The sequence below is a fragment of the Cucurbita maxima genome, unplaced genomic scaffold, assembly GCF_002738345.1.
Source record: "Cucurbita maxima cultivar Rimu unplaced genomic scaffold, Cmax_1.0 Cma_Scf00024, whole genome shotgun sequence".
In the NCBI taxonomy this organism is placed as follows: Eukaryota; Viridiplantae; Streptophyta; class Magnoliopsida; order Cucurbitales; family Cucurbitaceae; genus Cucurbita; species Cucurbita maxima.
This window is the reverse complement of record NW_019272040.1, coordinates 2,392,015-2,414,416: the sequence shown is the minus strand read 5'-3', so window position 1 is coordinate 2,414,416 and position 22,402 is coordinate 2,392,015. Positions and strand designations below refer to the sequence as shown.

The following is a 22,402-nucleotide window of genomic DNA, read 5'->3' as shown; positions in this document are numbered from 1 at the left end:
AAAAAATAGTTGAATTATATGATTTTAAAAGGGTAAACTTGATATTTCCCTTTATATGTTTTTTATTTTAGATTTTAGCGAAATTTAAAAATTAATAATTAAAAAAACTATATTTTTATTATAAAATAAATATTTTTTTTAATATCCAATCTAAATTTTTAATACTTTAATTAGACATTTTAAAATTATAAGAATTTATTAATTATAAATATTCGTCCGTTATTTTTAAAGTTTAAGGAAGGGATGAATGTCGATTAATAGTGGGTTGCACTAACGACAAAAAATAGATTCATTATTCTTTTGTTTAAGACAATTTCGTCATTTTACCTCACAAACCCCATTATTATTATTATTATTATTATTAACGGTTAAAAAAAAATATTATTGTTGTTGGATAAATTTAAATTATAGTATAGTATTTTAAATCGATATTCACATGATTTAATAAAATTTATTATATTTTATTGATTCCCAAATGAAAAATAAACTTGAAATATCAAAATATATTTTTTTTAATTTTGTTAAAATATAAGAATTTTTTTGAATGAATGGAATAAATTTAATTTTAATAATAATAAATAAACTAAAATAAAAGTGGAGACATGCGTGACAAAATTAGAAACTCAAAACATAAGGTCAATTTAACTATAATGTCGTGAATGAAAATGTCAACGAAAATATGATTTTAAGGTTTAATTTATTTAAAGAAACAATAATAATATGATTTTAAAAACTTTAATTTAAAATTTTAAAAATTGGTTAATAAACTTTCACAAAAATATATATATATATATATATAATGGACCAGACGAATTTAAGCTCACCACATAAAATTGAAAATTTTAATTAATTATTACTGATTATAATATATTTTAATTTTTAAAGATAAATGGAGAAAAAAATGAAAATTTAGATTTTTTTTTTAATTTTAACCCCGAACGGACAACTCAACTAATTTTTACAATCCAACCAAAACTAAAAAATTCAGTTCGATTTGTGGATTGACATATCATGTTCACATACAAAACGTACTTTTGAGAAAGGATAGACAATTGAAACTATCTCATTGGCATAAGGAACAAGATTCTCGAGCAGACATAATTGGGAGATGCTCATCTGAAACTTGGATTGTTTTAAGTAGATGACTCGTCAGACGGTCAGAGTAGAAAATAAAAGGAGAAATTTTTCCAATAGCTAGCGTGACTAATTGAGTGCCAACATTTTCTTGGTCGGGTCAACCCAACTAGCCCAAAAGTAGGGTTACATTCTAACTCAATCCTATCTTTTTAAAAGATAAAAAATGTTTAACGTTTGTAACGGAATTTAATAGTTTAGGACTAGATGTTTGATATTTAAATTCTATGAAATTTTAATTATTAATGTAAGTGTAGAGTCGATAAGTAGAATTTTTTTAAATAATTAAAAAAATAGAGGGTTGAGTTGTGAACTGTAGTAGAGCTGGTTAGGTAATCCACGTAACCAGCTCGTTTACTCTAAGTTTAATAATAAAAAAAATTATTCTTTAATTAAAATTATAATATTTTAATAAATATTTAGTATTATGGCATGCGGTCTGTGTAATTACTATAATCTCCATAAATAAATGCCCGCAGCTCTTAAAAATATAAATCCCTCTCTCTAAAAAAACAGATAAAATAGAAGAACCAATTAAAGAAATTTTAATAATAATAATAATAATAATAAATAAAAAAGATATATACTAGATTGGTGATTTAGAATGGCATTGAAAGGGCAATTCCGGAATTAAAAAATTTATGTAGAGCCACAGCCATTACCCTTTCGCTCTCTCTAATTCAACCAACTCTTTTCCAACCCACAATTTCTCTTTTCTTCTCTCTCTCTGCAGCACCACCATGCCACCAGTTTACCACCTTCTCTGAGCCCAAAAAACCCACAAAAATGCTGCAATAATATTAATCCCATTCCAAATTTCTTGTTCTATTGTGTTTTCTGATGCACGTTCTTCTTTTGCACATTGAGTTCCTCAACCCTGTTCTTGTTTTTCCTCTTCAATTCTTCAATTGGTCTCTGATTCTTTGAAATCTCTGTTTCTTGAGCCTGTTTATCCGCCATGGTTGCTGTTTTTTCAGGTATATTACTGCACATTTGAGTTTCTTTGTTCTTTAATGGCTTTCCCTTTTGTTTGCTTCACTTGGGTGTTTCCATGGCTGCCTCATTTGAGCTCTGTGCGATGGTTTTTGTGGTTTTCTCTGCTTTTTCCTTTCTGGGTCTGTCTTGTTTTTGGTGTTTGGCTTTTCATTTGGGCGTTTGAGCAATTGGGGGTTCCCTTGTTTTTGGCCTCTCCTACAAGAAATGGTGGTGGTTGGTTGCGGGGGGGTGGGGGTTGGGTTGACTTATTTCTTGAGAGAGATAAGGACTCACTTGGTTTTGCTTTTGAATTAGTGATATGAAAATTGATAGATGCTCAAGGTTTCTGTCATTCCCTTTTTCTTTCTTTGATTTCTTTTCTGGAGATTGGAGTTTCTGTTCTTCAGTGTTCATTGTGTTGAAACTCATATGATTTTATGTTATCGAGCGGGTTGTTGTGAGATCCCACGTCGATTGGGGAGGAGAACGAAATACCCTTTATAAGGGTGTGGAAACCTTTCCCTAAAAGACGCGTTTTAAGAACCTTGAGGGGAAGCCCAAAAGGAAAAACCCAGAGAAGACAATATCTGCTAACGGTGGGCTTGGACGGTTACTATGTTTGATTTCTTGTCAAATTTGATGGAATTTGTAAATCCTTTTAGAGAATACTGAGATTTAAAATGAACAGCTAGTTGTTTTGTGTTTTCTTCTCATTGTTAAGGATTGGTTTAGGCATGGGAGTTAAATTTGGGTTACTAGTTTTGGAGATTGTGTGCCTCGTGGGGAGATCGTTTCCTGAAGCTGGGAAAAGGCTTTGGGACTTCAATCATGTTGGCTTGCTCAATGATTTTGTTAGTAACTTTCGTGTGTTTGTCGATGTAAAACGTGTTCCGTGTACCGTTTCGCCTTCCTCCTTTCTCATTGCCTTTGTTTTCCTTTCTTCTAAACATATTTTCTTGTGTTCTTTGATCCGTCATGTAATACCCTAAGCTCACTGCTAGTAGATATTGTTCTCTTTGGGCTTTTCCTTTCGAGTTTCCCCTCAAGGTTTTTAAAACGCGTCTACTAAGGAGAGGTTTTCATACTCTTGTAAATAATGTTTCGTTCTCCTCCCCGCACATCATTGTTCTCTTTGGGCTTTTCCTTTCGGGTTTTCCCTCAAGGTTTTTAAAACGCGTCTACTAAGGAGAGGTTTTCAGACTCTTGTAAAAAATGTTTCGTTCTCCTCCCCGAACGATGTGGGATCTCACAATCCACCTCCCTTTGGGCCCAGCGTCCTCGCTAGTATACTGTTTGGTGTCTAGCTGTGATACCATTTGTAATAGCCTAAGCTCACCGCTAGCAGATATTGTCCTCTTTGGGCTTTCCCTCAAGGTTTTTAAAATGCGTCTATTAAGGAGAGTTTCCACACCCTTATAAATAATGTTTCGTTCTCCTTCTCAAACGATGTGGGATCTCACAATCCACTCTCCTTTGGAGCCCAGCGTCTTCGTTGACACACCGCTCAGTGTCTAGCTCTGATACCATTTGTAACAACCCAACTCCACTGCTAGTAGATATTGTCTTCTTTGGAATTTTTCTTTCGGGCTTCTTCTCAAGGTTTTTAAAATGCGTCTACTAGGGAGAGGTTTCCACATCCTTATAAAGAATGTGTCATTCTCCTCCCCAATCGATGTGGGATCTCACAATCCACCCCCCTTTGGGGCCCAGTGTCCTCGCTTGCATACCGCTTGGTGTCTAGCTCTGATATCATTTGTAATAGCCCAAGCAGATATTGTCCTTTTTGAGCCTTTTCTTTCGGGCTTCCCCTCAAGGTTTTTAAAACGCATCTACTAGGGAGAGGTTCCCACACTCTTATAAAGAATGTTTTGTTCTCCTCCCAATCGATGTGGAATCTCACACATCATCTTCTCTTGAGTTTTATATCAAAGAAAAAGCGAAAATCATGTTTTTTTTTTCAGGTGAATCGATTGAGCTTGAAGCATGAACATGAATGCTTTAGGAATTGAACTTCTTGTTTTGCTACTCACCAACTTTATCAATATTTTTGAGTCTTCAGGTGCTCACAACAATGGTTAATATTCTCTGTATAGGATCAGAGGTTACATTCAAAATTTAACTGCAACAAATTGTCACATACATTCTGCACGACGTAACGATTGATATCAACTATGGTGAGCTTAAGACGGCGCAGGCTCTTGGGACTATGCGCTGGTACGTTTACATTTTCTCGTGAGATAACAGGTTGTTTGTTGTTTCTTTCCGAGCTCGCTAGGTTCTTAATCCATTTGTTTAAAACTGTTAATTGAAATTTCCTGCTACATTTCAGGGAAAAGCTCATCTGTAACTTCACTTCCTAAGTTTTCAGAAAACGGAATCGCTCCCGAAAATCCTAGTCCGAGTAGCAAATTTGTCACTGTGCATCCCACGTCTTCTGATGATGTTCACATCACAGATAGGGTACGACGACAAGCTCAAATTTTTTTTTCTGACAACCGTCCACGTTCACATGATTAACATTTATACAAGTTATCTCGTAAGCAAGTCGGTCTCGTTTTTAGATTTCTACTAAGTTTTCCCGATTTCATTGCTGAACATTGACATTCGAAATGATATTTAGATCTAGATAACTTCATTGGTTGAGCTTCCTGGTTTTTCATGATAAAAGTCTGAAATATTTCTGCATTTCATTCTTTACATGTTACTTGAGATAGTGGTCTGTGAATCTTAGTTCATAACATATGAAGATCTATGAAAAATCTGCATCTAAATCGACCACTTAGGTATGTCGAGCAAAATTCCGATATTTAGCATTGAGTTTACGTTTTCTGGTTCATTATATCTGCTTCTCGAGCACGTGGATTTATAATCTGACTGTTATTTTCCGAACATCGTCTTTTCTTACAGAGCTCTGTTGTAAATATGGAATCCAGTTTTGCAAATGCATTGGATTTGACCTCGCTGAAAGAACAATCTAATCAGCCCATCTCAGGTTATCTGATTATGAAATGTTTTTAATCAGATGATCATAGCTTTGTTGTTGTTTATGGCTTGCTTTTGACATATAGAGTAGTGTATGTATTGATCAGGATGCTTATTTTTGCACTGGTTTACTGGTGAAGTATATATCATTTCATTTATAATTTGAACACCTTTGTTGTAAGCTAAGGCACTGTCGGTTTCGTGTTCAATATCGATTTGCCGTTGGCACGAGAAACGACATCGTGACTGATAGGAAGGCCATTTGAAGATAATTAGGATATTATACGGTATATTATTGAATAGTTAGTGCGTTAGTTATGTTATTTGGTTACAAATAGAGAGAGTGGGAAAGGGGGAACGAAACATTTCTTATAAGGGTGTGGAAACCTCTTCTTAACAAACGCGTTTTAAAACCGTGAGGCGGACAGTATTTGCTAGCGGTGGACTTGGCTGTTATAAATGGTATCAGAGCTAGACACTGGGTGATGTGCCAGCGAGGATGCTGGGCTCCCAAGAGGGGTGGATTGTGGGATCCCACATCGGTTGGAGAGGGAAACGAAACATTCCTTATAACGGCGTGGAAATCTCTCCCTAGCAGACACGTTTTTAAACCTTGAGGCTGATGACGATACGTAACGGGGCCAAAGTAGATAATATCTGTTAACGGTGGGCTTGGACTGTTATATTACTAATTCAGTAGGTTTAGGGCTCGAGTGATCACAAGATAGGGAAGGTCCAAGTACCTCGAGTTACTTAGTTTTTTCTTGTAGTTCCATTATCGTTTACATTGCAATATAGTTTGGGTTGTATCAATCACGACCACTCGTAAGACACTTGTTTTCAGTCTCACCCCTATATCATTGTGCACAATGTTCGAGTTCGAGTTCGTGCATTTCATCTAGAATACATGGACTTGTTGTGTTTGTAGGGCATCCACTAAAACATCGGAAGAGACATAGGAGAAAGAACTCTCATAATCAAGAGCTATCAATCATGAGGGGCGTCTACTTCAAGAACATGAAATGGCAGGCTGCAATTAAAGTCGACAAGAAACAGATCCATTTGGGGACGTTTGGTTCCCAAGAAGAGGCTGCTCATTTGTACGACAGGTATTCGTTTTTCAAATCGCTCATTTAATTTTTTAAAAAATATTCATTCCGAGCGATAAACAACATATGCAAACGGTTGAGGATTGTTGGAATAAGAGTCCCACATCGGCTAATCACGGGGCTGATCATGGGTTTATAAGTAACGAATACATCTTCATTGGTATGAGACATTTTGGGGAAACCGAAAACAAAGCCATGAGAGCTTATGCTCAAAGTGGACAGTAATCATACCATTGTGGAGGTTCGTGATTCCTAACATGGTATTAGAGTCATGCCCTTAACTTACCCATGTCAATAGAATCCTGTAAGCCTCGAAAGTATAGTCAAAGGTGACTCGAGCATCGAACAATGGGTGTACTTTGTTCGAGTTGTTCGAGAGCTCCATAGAAGTAGTCGAGACTCGATTAAGGAGAGGTTGTTCGAGGGTTCCATAGGCCTCAGGGGAGGCTCTATGGTGTACTTTGTTCGAGGGGAGGATTGTTGGGAGAGGAGTCTCACATCGGCTAGTTAAGGGGTTGATCATGGGTTTATAAGTAACGAATATATCTCCATTGGTATGAGGCCTTTTGGGCAAACCAAAAGTAAACCACGAGAACTTATGTTTAAAGTGGACAATATCATACCATTGTGGAGAGTCGTAGTACTGTATATCATTTAGTTCATTTACTTATCAAGTTGTTTCGGGTCGTATAAGCTACCATAAGCTCACTAGGCTCTTGGTTTTGCAGAGCTGCTTTTGTATGTGGACGTGAACCAAATTTCGAGCTCTCCGAGGAGGAGAAGCAAGAACTCCAAAAGTTCAAATGGGAAGACTTCTTAGCAATGACTCGCCACGCAATTACGAACAAAAGTAGTCGTCGTGCTTTCCTCTCAAACTCTTCAATTCCCCTTTTCTCGGTTTTTCATTTGTTACATTTGATTCGTTTAATGTCTTTCAGAGCACAAGAGACTCATCGCAGGATCACCAACCAAGCCTGGAGCTTCGTCGGTCGACAACACCGAGTTCAAGCATAGGTTCATTGGGTTTCCTGTGCGGGAAGACGTTAACCGTTCCATCACCTGAGCTAGCCTAGCTCAAGAAGAATGGTTCAAGAGGTTAGCCAAATTGGTTGAACCTCCGTTGAATAGCCCCAAGTAAATGTGTTTTTAGGCAAATTCTTATAGCTTTGGCCCAATAAGCATATTAGTGTTGAGGCCTCCAACAATGTTGCTAAGTTCTTCATTTCTTTTTAGCAGCAGCTTATTGAATCTATATGGAACTGATACAGATCTATGTAATTATTTCCATTACACCTTCTTCTATGTCTCTTTCAAAATCATATGTTCGAGGATGACCCGAGTAAGAGTTTCTCGTGTTTCGTGTTAAGACGAGCTTTCTTTTATTAGAGTAAATCACGCTTGTGGCTTGTCTCGCGAAATATTTAAGATTGTTTTGAAAGTATTTCTAAATTACACTCGAACGATATTATAATTGAACATGACTTAATAGTCGAGCATTTACCACCGATTTTACTACTAAAGTGAAGAAAAGTCGGAATCAAGAAAAGGGAATAGTACGAGTGCTCTGTGTCACAGTCATGCATGTCCAAGACGTGTTGTCAATGGCCGCATGACAGTTATTTGGGTCTTGCTTGTTCAGGATGCGTTGTCCATAGTTACATGTCCGTACCAAACCCTTTTTACATGCTTTCATCCTAGATAGGTCTTTACCATTCCATATTGGGTCAGTATGAGGGTGTATGACCATTCACCAAATGTACTATGGGGGGATATGACTAGTTGTCACTTTCTACCCAATAGTTATATGCACTAAGTCATTGTTGTTGCCAACACCATTTCCAATTTCTCAAATTTTGCTTTCAAAACCTTCTTTCGAAATCTCTTTGCCCCCGTTTTCTAAAACTTTCTTCTTGAATTGGGGCCAGAGGCTCGAGCATACGCTACTTGGCCTTAGGCGACTCAACAACGAATAGGCTTAACTCACTTGTTGCTGGAAGTGGGTGCCGCACAATCGCAAGTCCACTGCCATCAAAGTGCGATTGTGACACTCTGCTCCACACATCTAATCAGCTCATGTGGTTCACTAGTTCTACTGACTAGTTTCGAAAAAGTGCGATTGTGACACTCTGCTCCACACATCTAATCAGCTCATGTGGTTCACTAGTTCTACTGACTAGTTTCGAAAAAGTGCGATTGTGACACTCTGCTCCACACATCTAATCAGCTCATGTGGTTCACTAGTTCTACTGACTAGTTTCGAAAAAGTGCGATTGTGACACTCTGCTCCACACATCTAATCAGCTCATGTGGTTCACTAGTTCTACTGACTAGTTTCGAAAAAGTGCGATTGTGACACTCTGCTCCACACATCTAATCAGCTCATGTGGTTCACTAGTTCTACTGACTAGTTTCGAAAAAGTGCGATTGTGACACTCTGCTCCACACATCTAATCAGCTCATGTGGTTCACTAGTTCTACTGACTAGTTTCGAAAAAGTGCGATTGTGACACTCTGCTCCACACATCTAATCAGCTCATGTGGTTCACTAGTTCTACTGACTAGTTTCGAAAAAGTGCGATTGTGACACTCTGCTCCACACATCTAATCAGCTCATGTGGTTCACTAGTTCTACTGACTAGTTTCGAAAAAGTGCGATTGTGACACTCTGCTCCACACATCTAATCAGCTCATGTGGTTCACTAGTTCTACTGACTAGTTTCGAAGAAAAGGGTTGGATCAAGAAAAAGAAATACCACGAGCTCTCTGCTCCATGCATCTAACCAGATCGCATGGCCCACCGATTCTACCAACTAGACTTGAAGAAAAGGCCGGGTCAAAAAAAGAGAATACTACGTTCTCTCTGCTTCACACATCTAACCAGCTCATATGGTTCATTGGTTCAACCGACTAGACTTACCCGTTAAGAGTGATTTAATCGATATAGAGGTGCACTTGAAGTGTGGGATGCTAGTTAAAAAACATGGGAGTAAATAGGTAAAATCTTGAAAGGTAAAAGGTAAAAATATAATAGAGATTAAGTAAAATAATTTCAGTATCATTCCAGGCTGATGACGGACGGTGACACTTTTTTATTCAATTCTTCTATCGTAGCATTTGGCGTCGGATGCTCTCGGAAGCTGCTATGGATTCCGGCGGTCCTAAAACCCTAGATTCAAACACTCCCCTTTCTTCTTCTTCAAACTATGGCGATTGGAAAGAACGCATCATTTTCCCCACTATTATCGCAGGTCTGTGTCTGCTTCCAGTGTCTCTCAAGAACGACCTAAAAAATCATCCATGTTTTATATATTCTCTTTTCTGCAGGATTTGTTGGGGGAGGAGCTGGGTTAGTGTCCAAGCATCGGAAAGTTCATGGTCTGGCAAATATTTCTGCGACTTACGCTACGAATTTGTCCATTGTCGCTGCTTGCTACTGTGGTAATTTTTTTTCCTTGATGCTCCAAATTTTTGCTTATGAAAGCTTTTATTGTAATTGGATTTGTTGAATGTTACTTTAATTAGGAATCTGTGCAGTCTGCTGCTTATTAAGTAGATTAGGGCGTTAACGAATAACGATGACAATGGAAATGTTTTTAGCTTGTTATATTGCCCGTCCTTTAGGATTTATTAATTTTCTGATGATGGACAACGTGGGTGTTGGATCACAATTTAAAGTTTCATTTGGATCGAAATTATATAGTTTCACATTGGTGTGGTGGTGAGTTGTAGAAGTCTGTTTCGATGGTCAAGTCATCAACTCATTGTGGAAGAGATGGAAAAGGGGTTTTGGTTTCATTAGAGTTAGGGATGAACATAGGAGGTAGAATTTGGGCACTCGTTGTATGATACATACCTTTCCTGAATTGGGTATTCTATTTATAGGAGCTTATTATTGGGTTGGGTTATTTCAACCTTTATCAAGTGACCTGAACAAGGGAAATGATTTTGGCATGTGATGGTGTAGCTTTTGCAACCCTTGATATAGCGATGTACTTTGTCAAAACGATCGTAATCAACTTTGAATTCCATTTACTATTTCCGAGTAGTTTCTCTAAGTGCACCTAGGCGTGTGCCTATGGTGCAAGGCGGCATGGGGTTCACTCCAAAGCAATAACGAGCACTTTCACCATGGGGCTCACCATTGTGTGCCATTATGTATCCATACTGTTATTATGGTGAGGTGAGTTCCTCTGAGAGACTAATTGGCAGACGAAGGCAGAAAGATGTAAGCAAAGAGGAATAAACTAGTAGTCGTCAAACAGCCTTGATGTCCTACTTTCCTGCCTCCTTGCTACCTCTGAAGCTCGAGACATCAACACAAAACTGTGACGGGATTCTTCTTTTAACCATTGTTCGATACTCTCAGTGTTGGATGATGAAAGTCCCACATCGGCTAATTTAGAGATTGGTCTGGGTTTATAAGTGAGGAATACTAACTCCATTGATATGAGGCCTTTTGGGAAGCCCAAAGCAAAGCCATGAGAGCTTATGCTCAAAGTGGACAATATCATACCATTGTGGAGAGTCGTGTTCGTCTAACACTCAGTTCCTTCTCAATTTCCATGAGGTTTCTTCTTTAGATTGATAGAGAGGTGAAAGAGCTTCATTTTCCTATTATTTCCTTCCAATTTTTGTTCGGCACTTACTCCTCACAGACTCTCAAGTCTAGATCAACAACTTCCTCTCCATTTTTAACATCATCATTAACTATTCTCACAAGGACAACAGGCTCTGTTTTTTTGGGAATTCTGAGCTGCGGAGTTTAGCTATGTTTATTTAATACTTTGTTCTAGACCATTTAGGGTTGATCTTCGTAGTTATGCCAGAATTTGTGCCTTTCAACTGTCGGCCTAGTGTTAAGGGTATGACGTAGCCTTTTCCGGCAGCATAATTCTTTTCCAGGATTGTTCTATTTTCATAGCTACTGCTATTGCTGCATTGCTTGTGCTGTTATTTTTTAATGAACGACTTTTTCCAACTTAAAAGAAAGTTGGAGTAGTGCTTCCAGAAACAATGGAAATTTTTGTTTTATTCAATAAAAAACCATAATAGTTTTGTTTCCAACAAGATGAATATTGAATGAAAAAAAAATAACCAAGTTCATACATTTAACAGGAGCACGCGAGTTTGTTAGAGTTTCTCGAAGGTCAGAACCTGACGACCTTATGAACTCTGCAATAGCAGGGTTCGGGACCGGAGCTCTTCTTGGACGCCTTCAAGGTTAATTAACTCCACATCCCTCACTCTCACATGTACAGAAGCAAGTCTGTTTTTTTTATCTTGGACTTAGACTATTGCTTTGAACTTGGTTCTATACTAATTTTGCACATCTTAGTTATTGCACAAATCTCTAGTTATTTTTGTATGGTTTACGTTATGAATCAGTTTTCAGTACAGGAATGAGTCAGGGAAAAGATAGAAGGATGTTTTTATAATTTGATGCTGTTGAATGAGGGAGAGCCTTGCTTAGGTTGAACTAGAACTTGATGATTCATAGGGTACACAAATGGGTAGAGATGAAATATTATGAATCTACAGCGTACATTCTCTTTTCAGGTGGTCGGCTCGGCTCTGTTCGATACTCAATAATGTTCACCGTCGCTGGGACAGCAATAGATTATGGCACACTCAAACTAAAACCTGTTTTCAGAAGCTACAAAGAAACAATACTTGAAGAAAGTAGTAGCTGGATGAAATTACCCGAATGGTCCCCGATCCAAGTGCTGGACGAGGAAGCTTTAGCCGCTAAACAAGCTCGGGAGCAACAGCTCTACGCACAGAGGGTACCTGGGCAAGTAAACAAAAAGGATCCTTGAAACATTTCTATTTCCCCATATATCAAGGAAGGAAAGGATCCAAAGTTTCTTGGATTCTTCAATATACAAGTAAAGATTATAACCATATGGTGTGGATTATGATATAATAAGAAGAGAATTCTGATAGTTGACAATTTTGTTCTTTATGTTTAATTTCCTTTTCTCTGTTTAATTTCATAGGCCTGTTTACTTTATGGTTCAATTATCAATAAACTGATATTTCTCTTCCAAATTAAGAAATTAGCAGCAGAAAGAAGAAAAGAGCAGAAGTTGAAGATGATAATTCCAGCAAGGTCCTATTGCTTCTTCCGTATACAATTTTTCTTTAACTTTCTTATGGAATCTTGAGCTTCTTGTACTCTACATTTTCTTACCTATTTTCGGTCGAGATTTGCTAACTTTTGAAATGATCGCCGTGCTTTCAGGTGATCGGAAATAAATGAAAAACTTGTCTTGATTTGCTTTAAAAGATGATCTTGGAGAAAGGTATTTATTGAACACATAATTAATTGAAGTATACATCGTGTATATCGTTAGTAGTTAAATTTTGTTTTAGCAATGTTCTAGGTCGTCTAGGGTTGGTTTGATATTATTGTAGCATCAAGCATGCCAATATTTCTCGAGTATGGTGGTAAAAACTTTCCCTAAAAAAATTATTCAACAATTACTAAAAGTTTTAGAGAATTCAAATACTTTGACCACATTTTTATTATTTAAATTTCATGGATAAAGGATTTAAAGCATATGACACGTGTAACAATCCTAACTAAGTTTGATTGATAAAGCAAGTGTGGGTGACACTATGCGTAATCCACACTTTTCCCTCCACAATTTGTGAGAATTTTTTTTAGGGCACAAACACTCTGAAAGCCCCACACGCTTGAAAGCCCCACACGCTTTCTCTCTCTCACTCTCTTAACAAATCTCTCTCTCTCTCTCTGTCTAGTAAATTGAGTTCTCAATTTTTTAAAAATATATATACGAAGATTAAGAAAATTTGAACCTGTTTATGTCTAAAATGTCGAGGAGGTCGGAATGGATGGTCCGACATTCCAAGTGGCACAGCTCAAATAACAAATAACATTTCGCTGTTCTTCTCTACAAGCACTTTATACAACACTTCTCTTTCTCTTTTCTGTCTATGTGACACAAAAATGGCGACAAATTTCACATTTGTAGTCTTCACATTACCCCTTTTGCTCAAATGCTGCAATCCCCACTTCGATATCTTCTTCTAGATCCATAATTTCAACACCCATTTCCCAATTCACCTACAAGATCCCATTTCCAATGGGTGTTTTGGGTGATTCCTTGTGCTTCTGCAATGGGGTCGGCAAGTCCGAGCGAACCAAGGCTGCCATTTTTTCCGGCAAAGCTCCTGCAATGGCGCGAATCTCCGCCGCTTCTTCTTCTTCTTCTTCTTCTTCTGCTAATGGCGCCTCCTCTGGCACTGCTTTTTTGATCCACCGGAGCCTTCTTTTGACCACCCATGTTAATCTTCCCTCCGTTTCTGCTGCTGAGAGTTGCGAGATCCGCCTCCAAAACGGCGGCGCCGCCACTCTCGTTCCTCACAGGTGACTATTTTTTTTTTTTTTCTTTTGGGGTTCTTTTGTTTGTTTGTTTGTTTGTTTGTTTTGGGATTGTTTTGGAGTATTCTGCTTGCTGTTTTGTGCCTTTGCGTTTACACTTCTTGTTTTGTTTGGTGGAAATAGTTGGGATATGGAAATTGATGGCTGAAGTAACTGTGTGCAAGTTTATAATGGTAGAGTTTTAGAAGTTCCTGAACTGTTCCTTTTCTTTCTAACTTTCAAAATCAATCGAGTATTTTCATGGTTGGGCTTGAGCATCTTTATAGTTTGATTTTAAGTCTTTAGCTCGCTACTGGTCTAGCTCCATGGCACCGAAAATGTATCTGGGCTCAAGTAATTCACCGAGCAAGTTGGATTTTACTGTTCGGTGGCGTTCGGCATGGGGGAGAACATCCGAGCTTAATTTTGCTTGATCTATTGATCGGCTTGTGAGCAAACTGATTGCTACGAGTGTTCTCCTTTCCTTTTTCTCTTCTGTTTGTAGGTTATATATTTCAATTTTTCAATTTTTGCATAGCCTTGTTTGGAGAAGAGTTATGTTTCTGCACTTCTTTTATTCTATCCACATAATTTTGAGGTAAAACTATTCTCGGATGTGAGTAATGTATTACCTATTTGAGATCCCATATCGGTTTGGAGAGGAGAATGAAGCATTTGTTAGAAAGATGTGGAAACCTCTCCCTAACAGGCGCATTTTAAAACCGTTGAGGTTGACTGCAATACCTAATGGGCCAAAAAAGACAATATTTGCTAGTAGTGGGCTTGGGCCATTACAAAACGGTATAAGAACTAGACATTTGACGGTGCCAGTGTGGACATTGGACCCTCAAGGAGAGTGGATTGTGAGATCCCACGTCGGTTGGAGAGGGGAACAAAGAATTCCTTACAAGGGTGTGGAAACCTCTCCCTAATAGACGCATTTTAATTTGTTAGGCTGACTACGATACGTAACGGGCCAAAATGGATAGTATCTACTAGCAATGGGCTTGAACCGTTACAAAATAGTATCAAAACCAAATACCGGGTGGTGTGCCAGTGAGAACGTTAAGCTCCCAAGGGGGGTGGATTGTGAGATCCCACATGGAGAGAGGAACAAAAATATTCTTTACAAGGGTGTGGAAACCTCTCTTTAATAGACGTGTTTTAAAACTGCGACGCTGACGGTGGTACGTAAAGGGCTAAAACGGACAATATCTACTAACGATAGACTTGGGTCATTACGCTATAATACCTGTGTTCTTTGTCATTATATACACTTGTCTTCTAGCGCTCGGGGCGGAAAACGTAAAATTTAAAGCCCTTTGTTGTCTTTGGAAACTGGCCTTTGGGTGGCACAATGCAAGGAGTAGAGCCTCTATATCCTTCTGAGACTGTTTGCGTTTTACTTTTATGAACTGTACGCATTATGTGAATCATTTCATCCAACACTCTACTTTGATTGCAGGTTCTTCATTACAAGTTCCATTTTGGATCTTACAATAGTGGGCTTAGATGCAGTGGAAGGAGACTCCCACTCTCAGCAGCAGCTTCAGCACTTAAAGATATGTTCTAAACCAAATCTTGATCTTGGCAATGCTGTTTACCTCTTGGGATTTTCTGACAAAGATGAACTTATCATTAGTGAGGGCAAGGTGGCTATAGCTACTGATAACCTTATAAAATTATCGACCGATGGGGTAACGTGTAGTCCCGGGTCTGCTGGGTTTGATGCACAAGGTAACCTTGCATTCATGGTATGTGATCCTATGAAACTAGCCACGTCTCCGAATACCAAATCATCATCGACTTCTTCGTCGTCTTCGTCATCTTGTAAGAAGGATCTTCCTATGCAATTTGGGATTCCTCTGCCTATCATTTGTGGTTGGTTAAACCAACATTGGGAAGGTAGTCTTGAGGAACTTAACAAACCAAAGCCACAACTCATAAGATTGATGTCTTCAGGACAAAAGAGTGAGCATTCTTCTTCCTTTACATTGAGGCAAGTTTTTAAGCCAATGGAAGCGAATGATGAGGAAACCAGGGAAGAACTGCCCGGACCGAGCTATTCCACTACGACAAACACGATCAAGGAAGAGGCTCCTACGAATAACCTACACCTAAACCATGTGCAAGGAATTCCTACACCTGAAATATATGAATCGCCAAAGTTGATAGCAGTTCCTCTTCGAAAAAAGGAAAGCGCGCCAATGCAGCTACGGGATATCAACTTTCCTCCGAGAGTATCCATTGCTGTGATTACGGGTAAACCTACCAGACAAAACCCACATGGCTCTAATGAAAATTCCACGAAGGATGTTTCTCAACACAACCAATGGAGACAATACCCAAGCATGGAGAGACAACTCGTCGATCCAATCGAAAACAGAGAAGAGGTTGCCTCAACCAATTCTGTAAACGGGGCCTTAAGTGAAGTTCAGTCTTGTTCATCTCCCGAGGAAGTTTCAGCGATGCATAACGGGCATAGCAGCGAGGGAGAGACAACAATGTACTCTGCAGAAACTGCAGAGAGTCGAAACTATACGAGTCCTAGAGAAGGTAAGTTTCAACAGGTTGGAAGGAGTCAGAGTTGTGTAAACTACAACAGATGGGGATCAGTCCAAAGAAATCCCATGGCTCGCCGAACAATCCTAGAGAATCAAAGAAGTTTCAGAAATGGAAGGAAGATGTATTCTCAAGGGGCTGGATCTTACCGGAGCAATGACTACTACAGCCCGACAGTCTCCTCGATCATGAAGAAGCGAAACAGCTCGGAACAAGTTAGCAAACCAAGGCAAAGCACTGCTGCTGCTCATTCTTCCCCAAGATGGATGTTCTGATGAATTATCATCATTCCACTCAAAAAGGGGAGACTGGGAAACAATGAAGGTTTGTTAGTGTATTTGGTTCCCATTTCTTCACTTGTGCAGAGACCAATTCGAGGTGAATAAGAACATTTTCCTTCTACATTTCTTCATTATATTGTAAGATTGAGAGGAAAAAAAGTAAAGAATAGAAGAACCAGATGATAAACTGTCTGGAATTTGTTATTCCCTTTTTGTAAACAGGAAGTCAATGCAATCCATTTGGCTTCCTTGCAAAAAAAGTGAATTAATTGGAGATTTTGAGTGCGTTTCTGTCAACAATGAAAGTAGTTGAAAATAACAAAATGTTCTAACTTCATATTTGGAGCTACCTCACAAGGATCCCCATGCTGATTCCGCCAAACTCATCTCAGGAAGAGGCAGATTGAGCTTGAATGCAGAGCGGCTTCGCTCAAACCAATCATTGTATTTCTTGATGAACTTGTCGAGTAGATCCCCAGCCATGTATGAGAAGCTTCCGGCCCAGGCTGCTATAACGATGTAAGTCGCTACTGTTTTGGCGTATGCATCCCAATTTTTTGGTCTCTGAATGGAAGCCTTCCCAATAGCAAGCAATATGATGCATAAAAAAGAAGCTCCTACCGCTGCTGCAAGCTTGAAATCCTTGTTATTGCTCTTGGTGAATGTTAAAGCGTAAACCAGAGTGGGGACTAAGCCAAAGAGTATGAATGAGATGATGGCAAGCGTGCAATGGAGAACGTAATTCTCTCGGTTTCCCAGTACTACTTCGTATCGGTCTACTAATTCATGAGATGTCCTTCTGAACTGCTGGGTCTTGAGTGCTCTCAACTGAAAATTGTGTATGTTTAATGAGAGACAGTTTATGATTCAACAAAACAAAAATGCTATGGAATTTTGAACAAAGTAATAAAGATGCGACGAGACCAAAAAGTAGGTAATCAATACATCTCGAATGTGCCTCATGTACCATCACACAAGCCAAATCATAAACAGTCTTTCTCAACATACTACCGTGACACAATATAAATGCGCTAAGAGTCTTAAGATGAAACCGTTTAGCAAGAAAGTTCAACAAGTCTCCCGTACACCATCTCCTCTACCATCTACTTCTTTTAGTAATCGTTCTAAATTAAATAAACATTCATCTCTGCGGTTTATCAGAAAGTCAGTTACTTACATTATGTCCAAGGATAAAGAGCCCTCTAATCAGATTTGCCAATGCCAAAACTATAATGTTGCCTGCAAAAACAACGTGAAAATATATTAATATTTTGACACAACTTAGTTTAGGTAAAAAAAAACCAGGATATATCATTGATTCAAAGACAGATGCTGTTCCATATTATGGTGTAACTTGAGATGTCCGTACTCTAGCATCTCTTGAAGATCCAAAAATGTTTAAGAAATGCTGTTCTATATATATGGTACAACTCAAGTTCATGTTTCTTATACAAATGAAGTTTAGATGCTATAAGCAGGATGGAAAAAAGTAGTAAATCATAACCTGTTGCAGTATTGGCACTCGCTGCAGATGTCATAATGCCGAGGCTTGTAATTGATTCAGATAAACCACCATACACTATACTTTTCACAATTTCCCACCTGTTAAACCTACTTGGTTCAGCTTCTACTCCTCTATCCACCACACGTCCTGTTTCAACTAATAAATCTCTATTAATATTAACTCGAGTAAATCTCTGTTAATTTCAACAAATATAAATTCTTAACACTTTGCCTCTACCTTGTTTGATATTCACTCCAACTTTCCCTCTACCTTGTTTGATATTCACTCCTTCATCGGCAATTGTTCTGTTGCGTGAAGAATGAGTTGGCGTTGAATTAGATACAGCATGATCACCTTCAACTTTATCAGTTACTGCACAATGAACTGACTGATCGGGAACCCTGGAAGTGTCTCTACCAACTCGACTTCCTTGATGATCTCTTGTTTCCTGCAACACTTGAAATGTCTCCCTTTCTCTGATCCCTATGCTTGCAGCGTTATTTCCTGCGCGCATATTTAGTAGGAAAAGACCATGAGAGTACTTTGACTTGATGTCATAATCTTGTTAGATGAACACGACTCTCCACTATGGTATGATATTGTCCACTTTGAGCATAAGCTCTCATTGCTTTGCTTTGAGCTTCCCCAAAAGGCCTCATTCCAATAGAGAGAGTATTCTTTGATTATAAACACATGATCATTCCCTAAATTAGCTGATGTGGGACTTTCATCATCCAACACCTCCCCTCGTACAAAGTACACTTCCCCATAATCTAGGCTCGACTCCTTTTCTTTTGGAGTCTTTTGTTCGACATTTGAGAATTTACCAATCTATTGGTACGACTAAGTTTAGGGCATAGCTCTAATACCATGTTAGATGAACACGAATTGTATGATATTGTCCACTTTGAGCATATGCTCTCATGGCTTTGCTTTGGGCTTCTCCAAAGGCCTCATACCAATGGAGAGAGTATTCTTTGATTATAAACCCATGATCATTCCCTAAAATTAGCCAATATGAGACTTTCATCATCCAACTTACTGGTACGGCAACTGCTATGATATTCCTCCAACCATATATCCTCATAAAGCTATGCTTCAACATTATATAGACAGCAGAAAGTAATTTCCTCACATGCAAAGAATCAATTTCAAATAGCCACGCATGTTTTATCTTTTTTGGGAAAGGGATCAGAAGCGTAGCTGTGAAAATAAATGATGAAAGATCTTTCTTCTTCTGCTTTGATTTCTCAGAAGGAAACTAAGAATGGAGAGAAATTAGATGGATGAATGAAGAGGATTATGAGATTTATTCTCCATGCTGATGATGAGGACTTGGTCTGGAAACTATTAAACATTGTTTACTAGCAATGTTCTTAGAACAAGTATCATTGGAAATATCAATCTTTCTAATTTGCATCTTAGTTCATGTCGGTTACGATAATCTTCAAAAAGTTGAAAAAAAAAAAGACTTAAAACACCAAAAGCATGTACAAAATCAAATACCTTGTCCAGATAAAACTTCTTCCTCACGGTCAGGAGTAGCCAATTTAGGAAAGAGCCATGCACCTGCCCATTGTAAAAATAGCTTAACTCAGTAATCCTGGTAAGATCCATTTGACAACATACACAAACATATATGATAAACTACCCTTTATCCATGACTGTTTCCAAAGGCTAAGACAATATTCAAAAGGTCCCTTCCCTCTATTTATGAATACATTGCAAACAGAGATGAAACAATTACATGATTCCAAGTCAACTCCCGCATAACCTTCACAGTGATGATTAATCTTAACATAAAAACTGAAGTGTATCTCTAAAATTTCCTAAGGTTTTTTATTTTAAGCCTCAAACAGCATGTGCCACCGGCATCCTCTAAGGGAGAGGCTTTTCTTTCAATATCAGCAAGTGGCAAAACCATTAATGGCAACAGTTTTCACAACTATGCAGAATTATTTTGAAACGGCCCAAACCCACCGCTAGCAGATATTGTCCTCTTTGGGATTTCCCTTTGGGACTTTCCTTCAAGATTTTTTAAAACATGTCTGTTAAGAAGAAGTTTCCACATCTTTGGGCTTTTCTTTTGGACTTTTCTCGTTGGCACACCCCCTAATGTCCACTCTCTTTCGGGGTTAGGCGTTTTTTCTGGCACACTGCTCAGTGTCCAACTCCTTCGGGGCTCAACATCCTCGCTAGCACACCTTCCGGAGTCTAGCTCTAATACCATTTGTAACGACCCAAACTCACCGCTAGCAGATATTGTCCTCTTTAGACTTTTTCTTCCGAGTTTCCCCTCAAGATTTTTAAAACGCGTTTGTTAGGAAGATGTTTCCACACTCTTATAAAATGTTTTGGAGAACTTCCCTTCTCCAAGGGATGAGGGATCTACATATTTTAGGAGTCAACTGCTGCAGTACAGTTTGAACCATACAACATATATCAGATAAGAATGAGAAACGCACCCATAGGGGCGAGGAAACTGAGGCAAGAGGTGCATCTGAATCTATCAACCGGAGAAGGAATTGGTTTAGAAACAGTATTATTTACCCATTCCCTTTCACGTATAATCACCTTCGTGACACAAGCGTGACAGTTAGGACAGTAGAAATTATGCGAGCTGGGTTTCTCATATATCCTTCCAAGATATAAATCCGCCACTTGAGTTCCATTTTCTGACCTCAACTCCACTCTTTTATATGAAGCCTGCTCCTCAATTTCCTCCTTGGATGGTTGATTAGAAACAGTTGAAGGGATCTGATCATGCTGGTACTTGATCCCAGTACCATTTAGCGAGCCTGTTTTCCTTGTGCTGATAGCTTCAATCTCATCAGTGGGGCTTACTTCAAAAAAAGCATGACGATCACCATCGACTTTCAACCGAGAAGATCCATTAGAGCATCCAGTACCTGAAGTTACAATAAGAAATCATAAAACAGGAAGGAAACATCGAATTTCCAAATGAATACCCAAATTTGGTACCAAAAATATAATAAGAATCACATAACTTCAGCAGAGCTTTTCATTCAAGTTCTTCCCGTAGATCAATGGCGAGAAAAACAAATTTCCCATCATTCAACAGTAGCATAATTGACAGAATTAAAAGGCTCCTGCAATTTGTTTGGGTAGATAAAATTGACTGAGGGTTCTGTTCTTGATTGGTTACAGAATCCAACTCCTATCATAGGGAAAGAATCCATACAGTAAAAATTCAAATCCTAAACGTTCAAGAGCTCTGGTTAGTCTAAAGAACCCAATTACGCTTGCTGCAAGTTACTAGCAGAAAGAACAAACTGCAGGAGGATTTTGACATAGGACGGGACCCAGTTCTAAATTGTCGGTATCTCTGAGTTCTGAATATGTTGCTAAAACATACAAGAAAATTAAAGAACATTAATGATTGATTATTATTAACGATAATGACGTGTTACTTAGTTTGTTCTGCAGAAAAGTTTTCGTAAAGTTAACACTGTAATTAAGAGAATTAATTATTAATTAAGCAACCTAACAAATCAGACCAAAACAAAACGAACTGTGGCGATCATTTTCCCTTCGTCGAACACGTAGTCTTCGTCCTCTTCGCCAAGATTTACGGAATGAGAATCGATTAATTAAAAGAAAGGAAATCGAGTAGATCCACGAATTTAGAAAGTATTTGAAGGAATAAATTTAACTGTGTTTTCGCCTAATGAAGCTTCATTTTGGCCTCCTGTCTGTAATAACAGTAGCGCAACAATGGCGATCGGTTTCACGCCTCTAATCCTCAAATTCTAGTTTCAAATGGCGACTAAAGTACATTACAAGAACGGGAGGAGAACAAAGAAATCCAAACAGCGATGAATAATTTGCCGAAACTTACATTGTTCTTGTTGTTGTTCATCTCGAACGACGAATTTACGTCCGTCGGAATTCTCGGAGAACGTTTCGTCGCTGTCAGTGGATGAGAAGCTAGACTGAGCGCGTTGACGAAATTTCTTCCTCCGTAGCAAAACACTTGGTTCTTCGTCATCCTCCCCCGTCGTCTCTGTTTCCACCTCCGGCGGATGCTTATCTCTGTTCATCGGAGGAGACGAACTCCGGTAGCTGGGACAGAATCAATGGAGGAGGTTCGTTTCAGAGTCCAAAGCATATACTGAATCTTTTTGTTTCTTGTTTTCTTTGAGTTTCAGGAGTCCGTAACTAACTATCAACATTTGGTATAATTATAGTTTAATTAACTCATTATAATTAATCTCTCATTTAATTATCCAAACAAATTCCATCAAATTTCACCTTGAACGGAAGCTCTAAATAGAAAACTCAAGGAAGACAATATTTGTTAGCGGTATAGGCTTGGGCTTTTACAAACGCTATCAGAGCTAGACGCTCGGCGGTGTGCCAGGACGCTGAGTCCGAGAGGGGGTGGATTGTAAGATCCCACATCAATTGGAGAGAGGAACGATTGTCAGCGAAAACGCTAGGCTCCGAAGGA

General features: G+C 38.6%; 3 protein-coding genes across 13 annotated transcripts; 2 read left to right on the top strand and 1 right to left on the bottom strand.

Annotated features, from left to right (window-relative positions):
• Nucleotides 1–1,809: 1,809 nt before the first annotated feature.
• Nucleotides 1,810–7,409, top strand: LOC111497571 (ethylene-responsive transcription factor-like protein At4g13040). 3 transcript variants are annotated; one of them, XM_023148394.1, is made up of 7 exons: nt 1,810–2,111; nt 4,209–4,323; nt 4,439–4,569; nt 5,017–5,101; nt 6,020–6,200; nt 6,929–7,050; nt 7,139–7,409. In XM_023148394.1, the coding sequence occupies exons 2-7, from the start codon at nt 4,281–4,283 to the stop codon at nt 7,261–7,263; spliced, it is 687 nt and encodes a 228-aa protein (XP_023004162.1). In that variant the 5' UTR covers nt 1,810–2,111; nt 4,209–4,280; the 3' UTR covers nt 7,264–7,409. The 3 variants fall into 3 exon arrangements, with proteins under 3 accessions (XP_023004162.1, XP_023004160.1, XP_023004161.1); XM_023148392.1 differs by having other exon boundaries at nt 4,203–4,323; XM_023148393.1 differs by having other exon boundaries at nt 4,169–4,323.
• A 1,852-nt stretch (nt 7,410–9,261) lies between these two features.
• LOC111497569 lies at nt 9,262–16,548 on the top strand. 4 transcript variants are annotated; one of them, XM_023148388.1, is made up of 3 exons: nt 9,262–9,385; nt 13,419–13,590; nt 15,050–16,548. In XM_023148388.1, the coding sequence occupies exons 1-3, from the start codon at nt 9,325–9,327 to the stop codon at nt 16,419–16,421; spliced, it is 1,605 nt and encodes a 534-aa protein (XP_023004156.1). In that variant the 5' UTR covers nt 9,262–9,324; the 3' UTR covers nt 16,422–16,548. The 4 variants fall into 4 exon arrangements, with proteins under 4 accessions (XP_023004156.1, XP_023004155.1, XP_023004154.1 ...); XM_023148387.1 differs by having other exon boundaries at nt 13,416–13,590; XM_023148386.1 differs by having other exon boundaries at nt 9,262–9,397.
• Nucleotides 16,549–16,590: 42 nt separating this feature from the next.
• LOC111497568 lies at nt 16,591–22,091 on the bottom strand. Of its 6 annotated transcripts, none has more exons than XM_023148380.1 (8): nt 21,791–22,091; nt 20,397–20,840; nt 19,438–19,500; nt 18,169–18,435; nt 17,932–18,078; nt 17,605–17,666; nt 16,778–17,255; nt 16,591–16,675 (listed from the first exon to the last, which is right to left on the bottom strand). In XM_023148380.1, exons 1-7 carry the CDS (start codon nt 21,990–21,992, stop codon nt 16,779–16,781), a joined length of 1,662 nt encoding a protein of 553 aa, XP_023004148.1. In that variant the 5' UTR covers nt 21,993–22,091; the 3' UTR covers nt 16,591–16,675; nt 16,778. The 6 variants fall into 6 exon arrangements, with proteins under 6 accessions (XP_023004148.1, XP_023004149.1, XP_023004146.1 ...); XM_023148381.1 differs by having other exon boundaries at nt 16,601–16,671; XM_023148378.1 differs by having other exon boundaries at nt 16,608–17,255.
• Nucleotides 22,092–22,402: the final 311 nt, after the last annotated feature.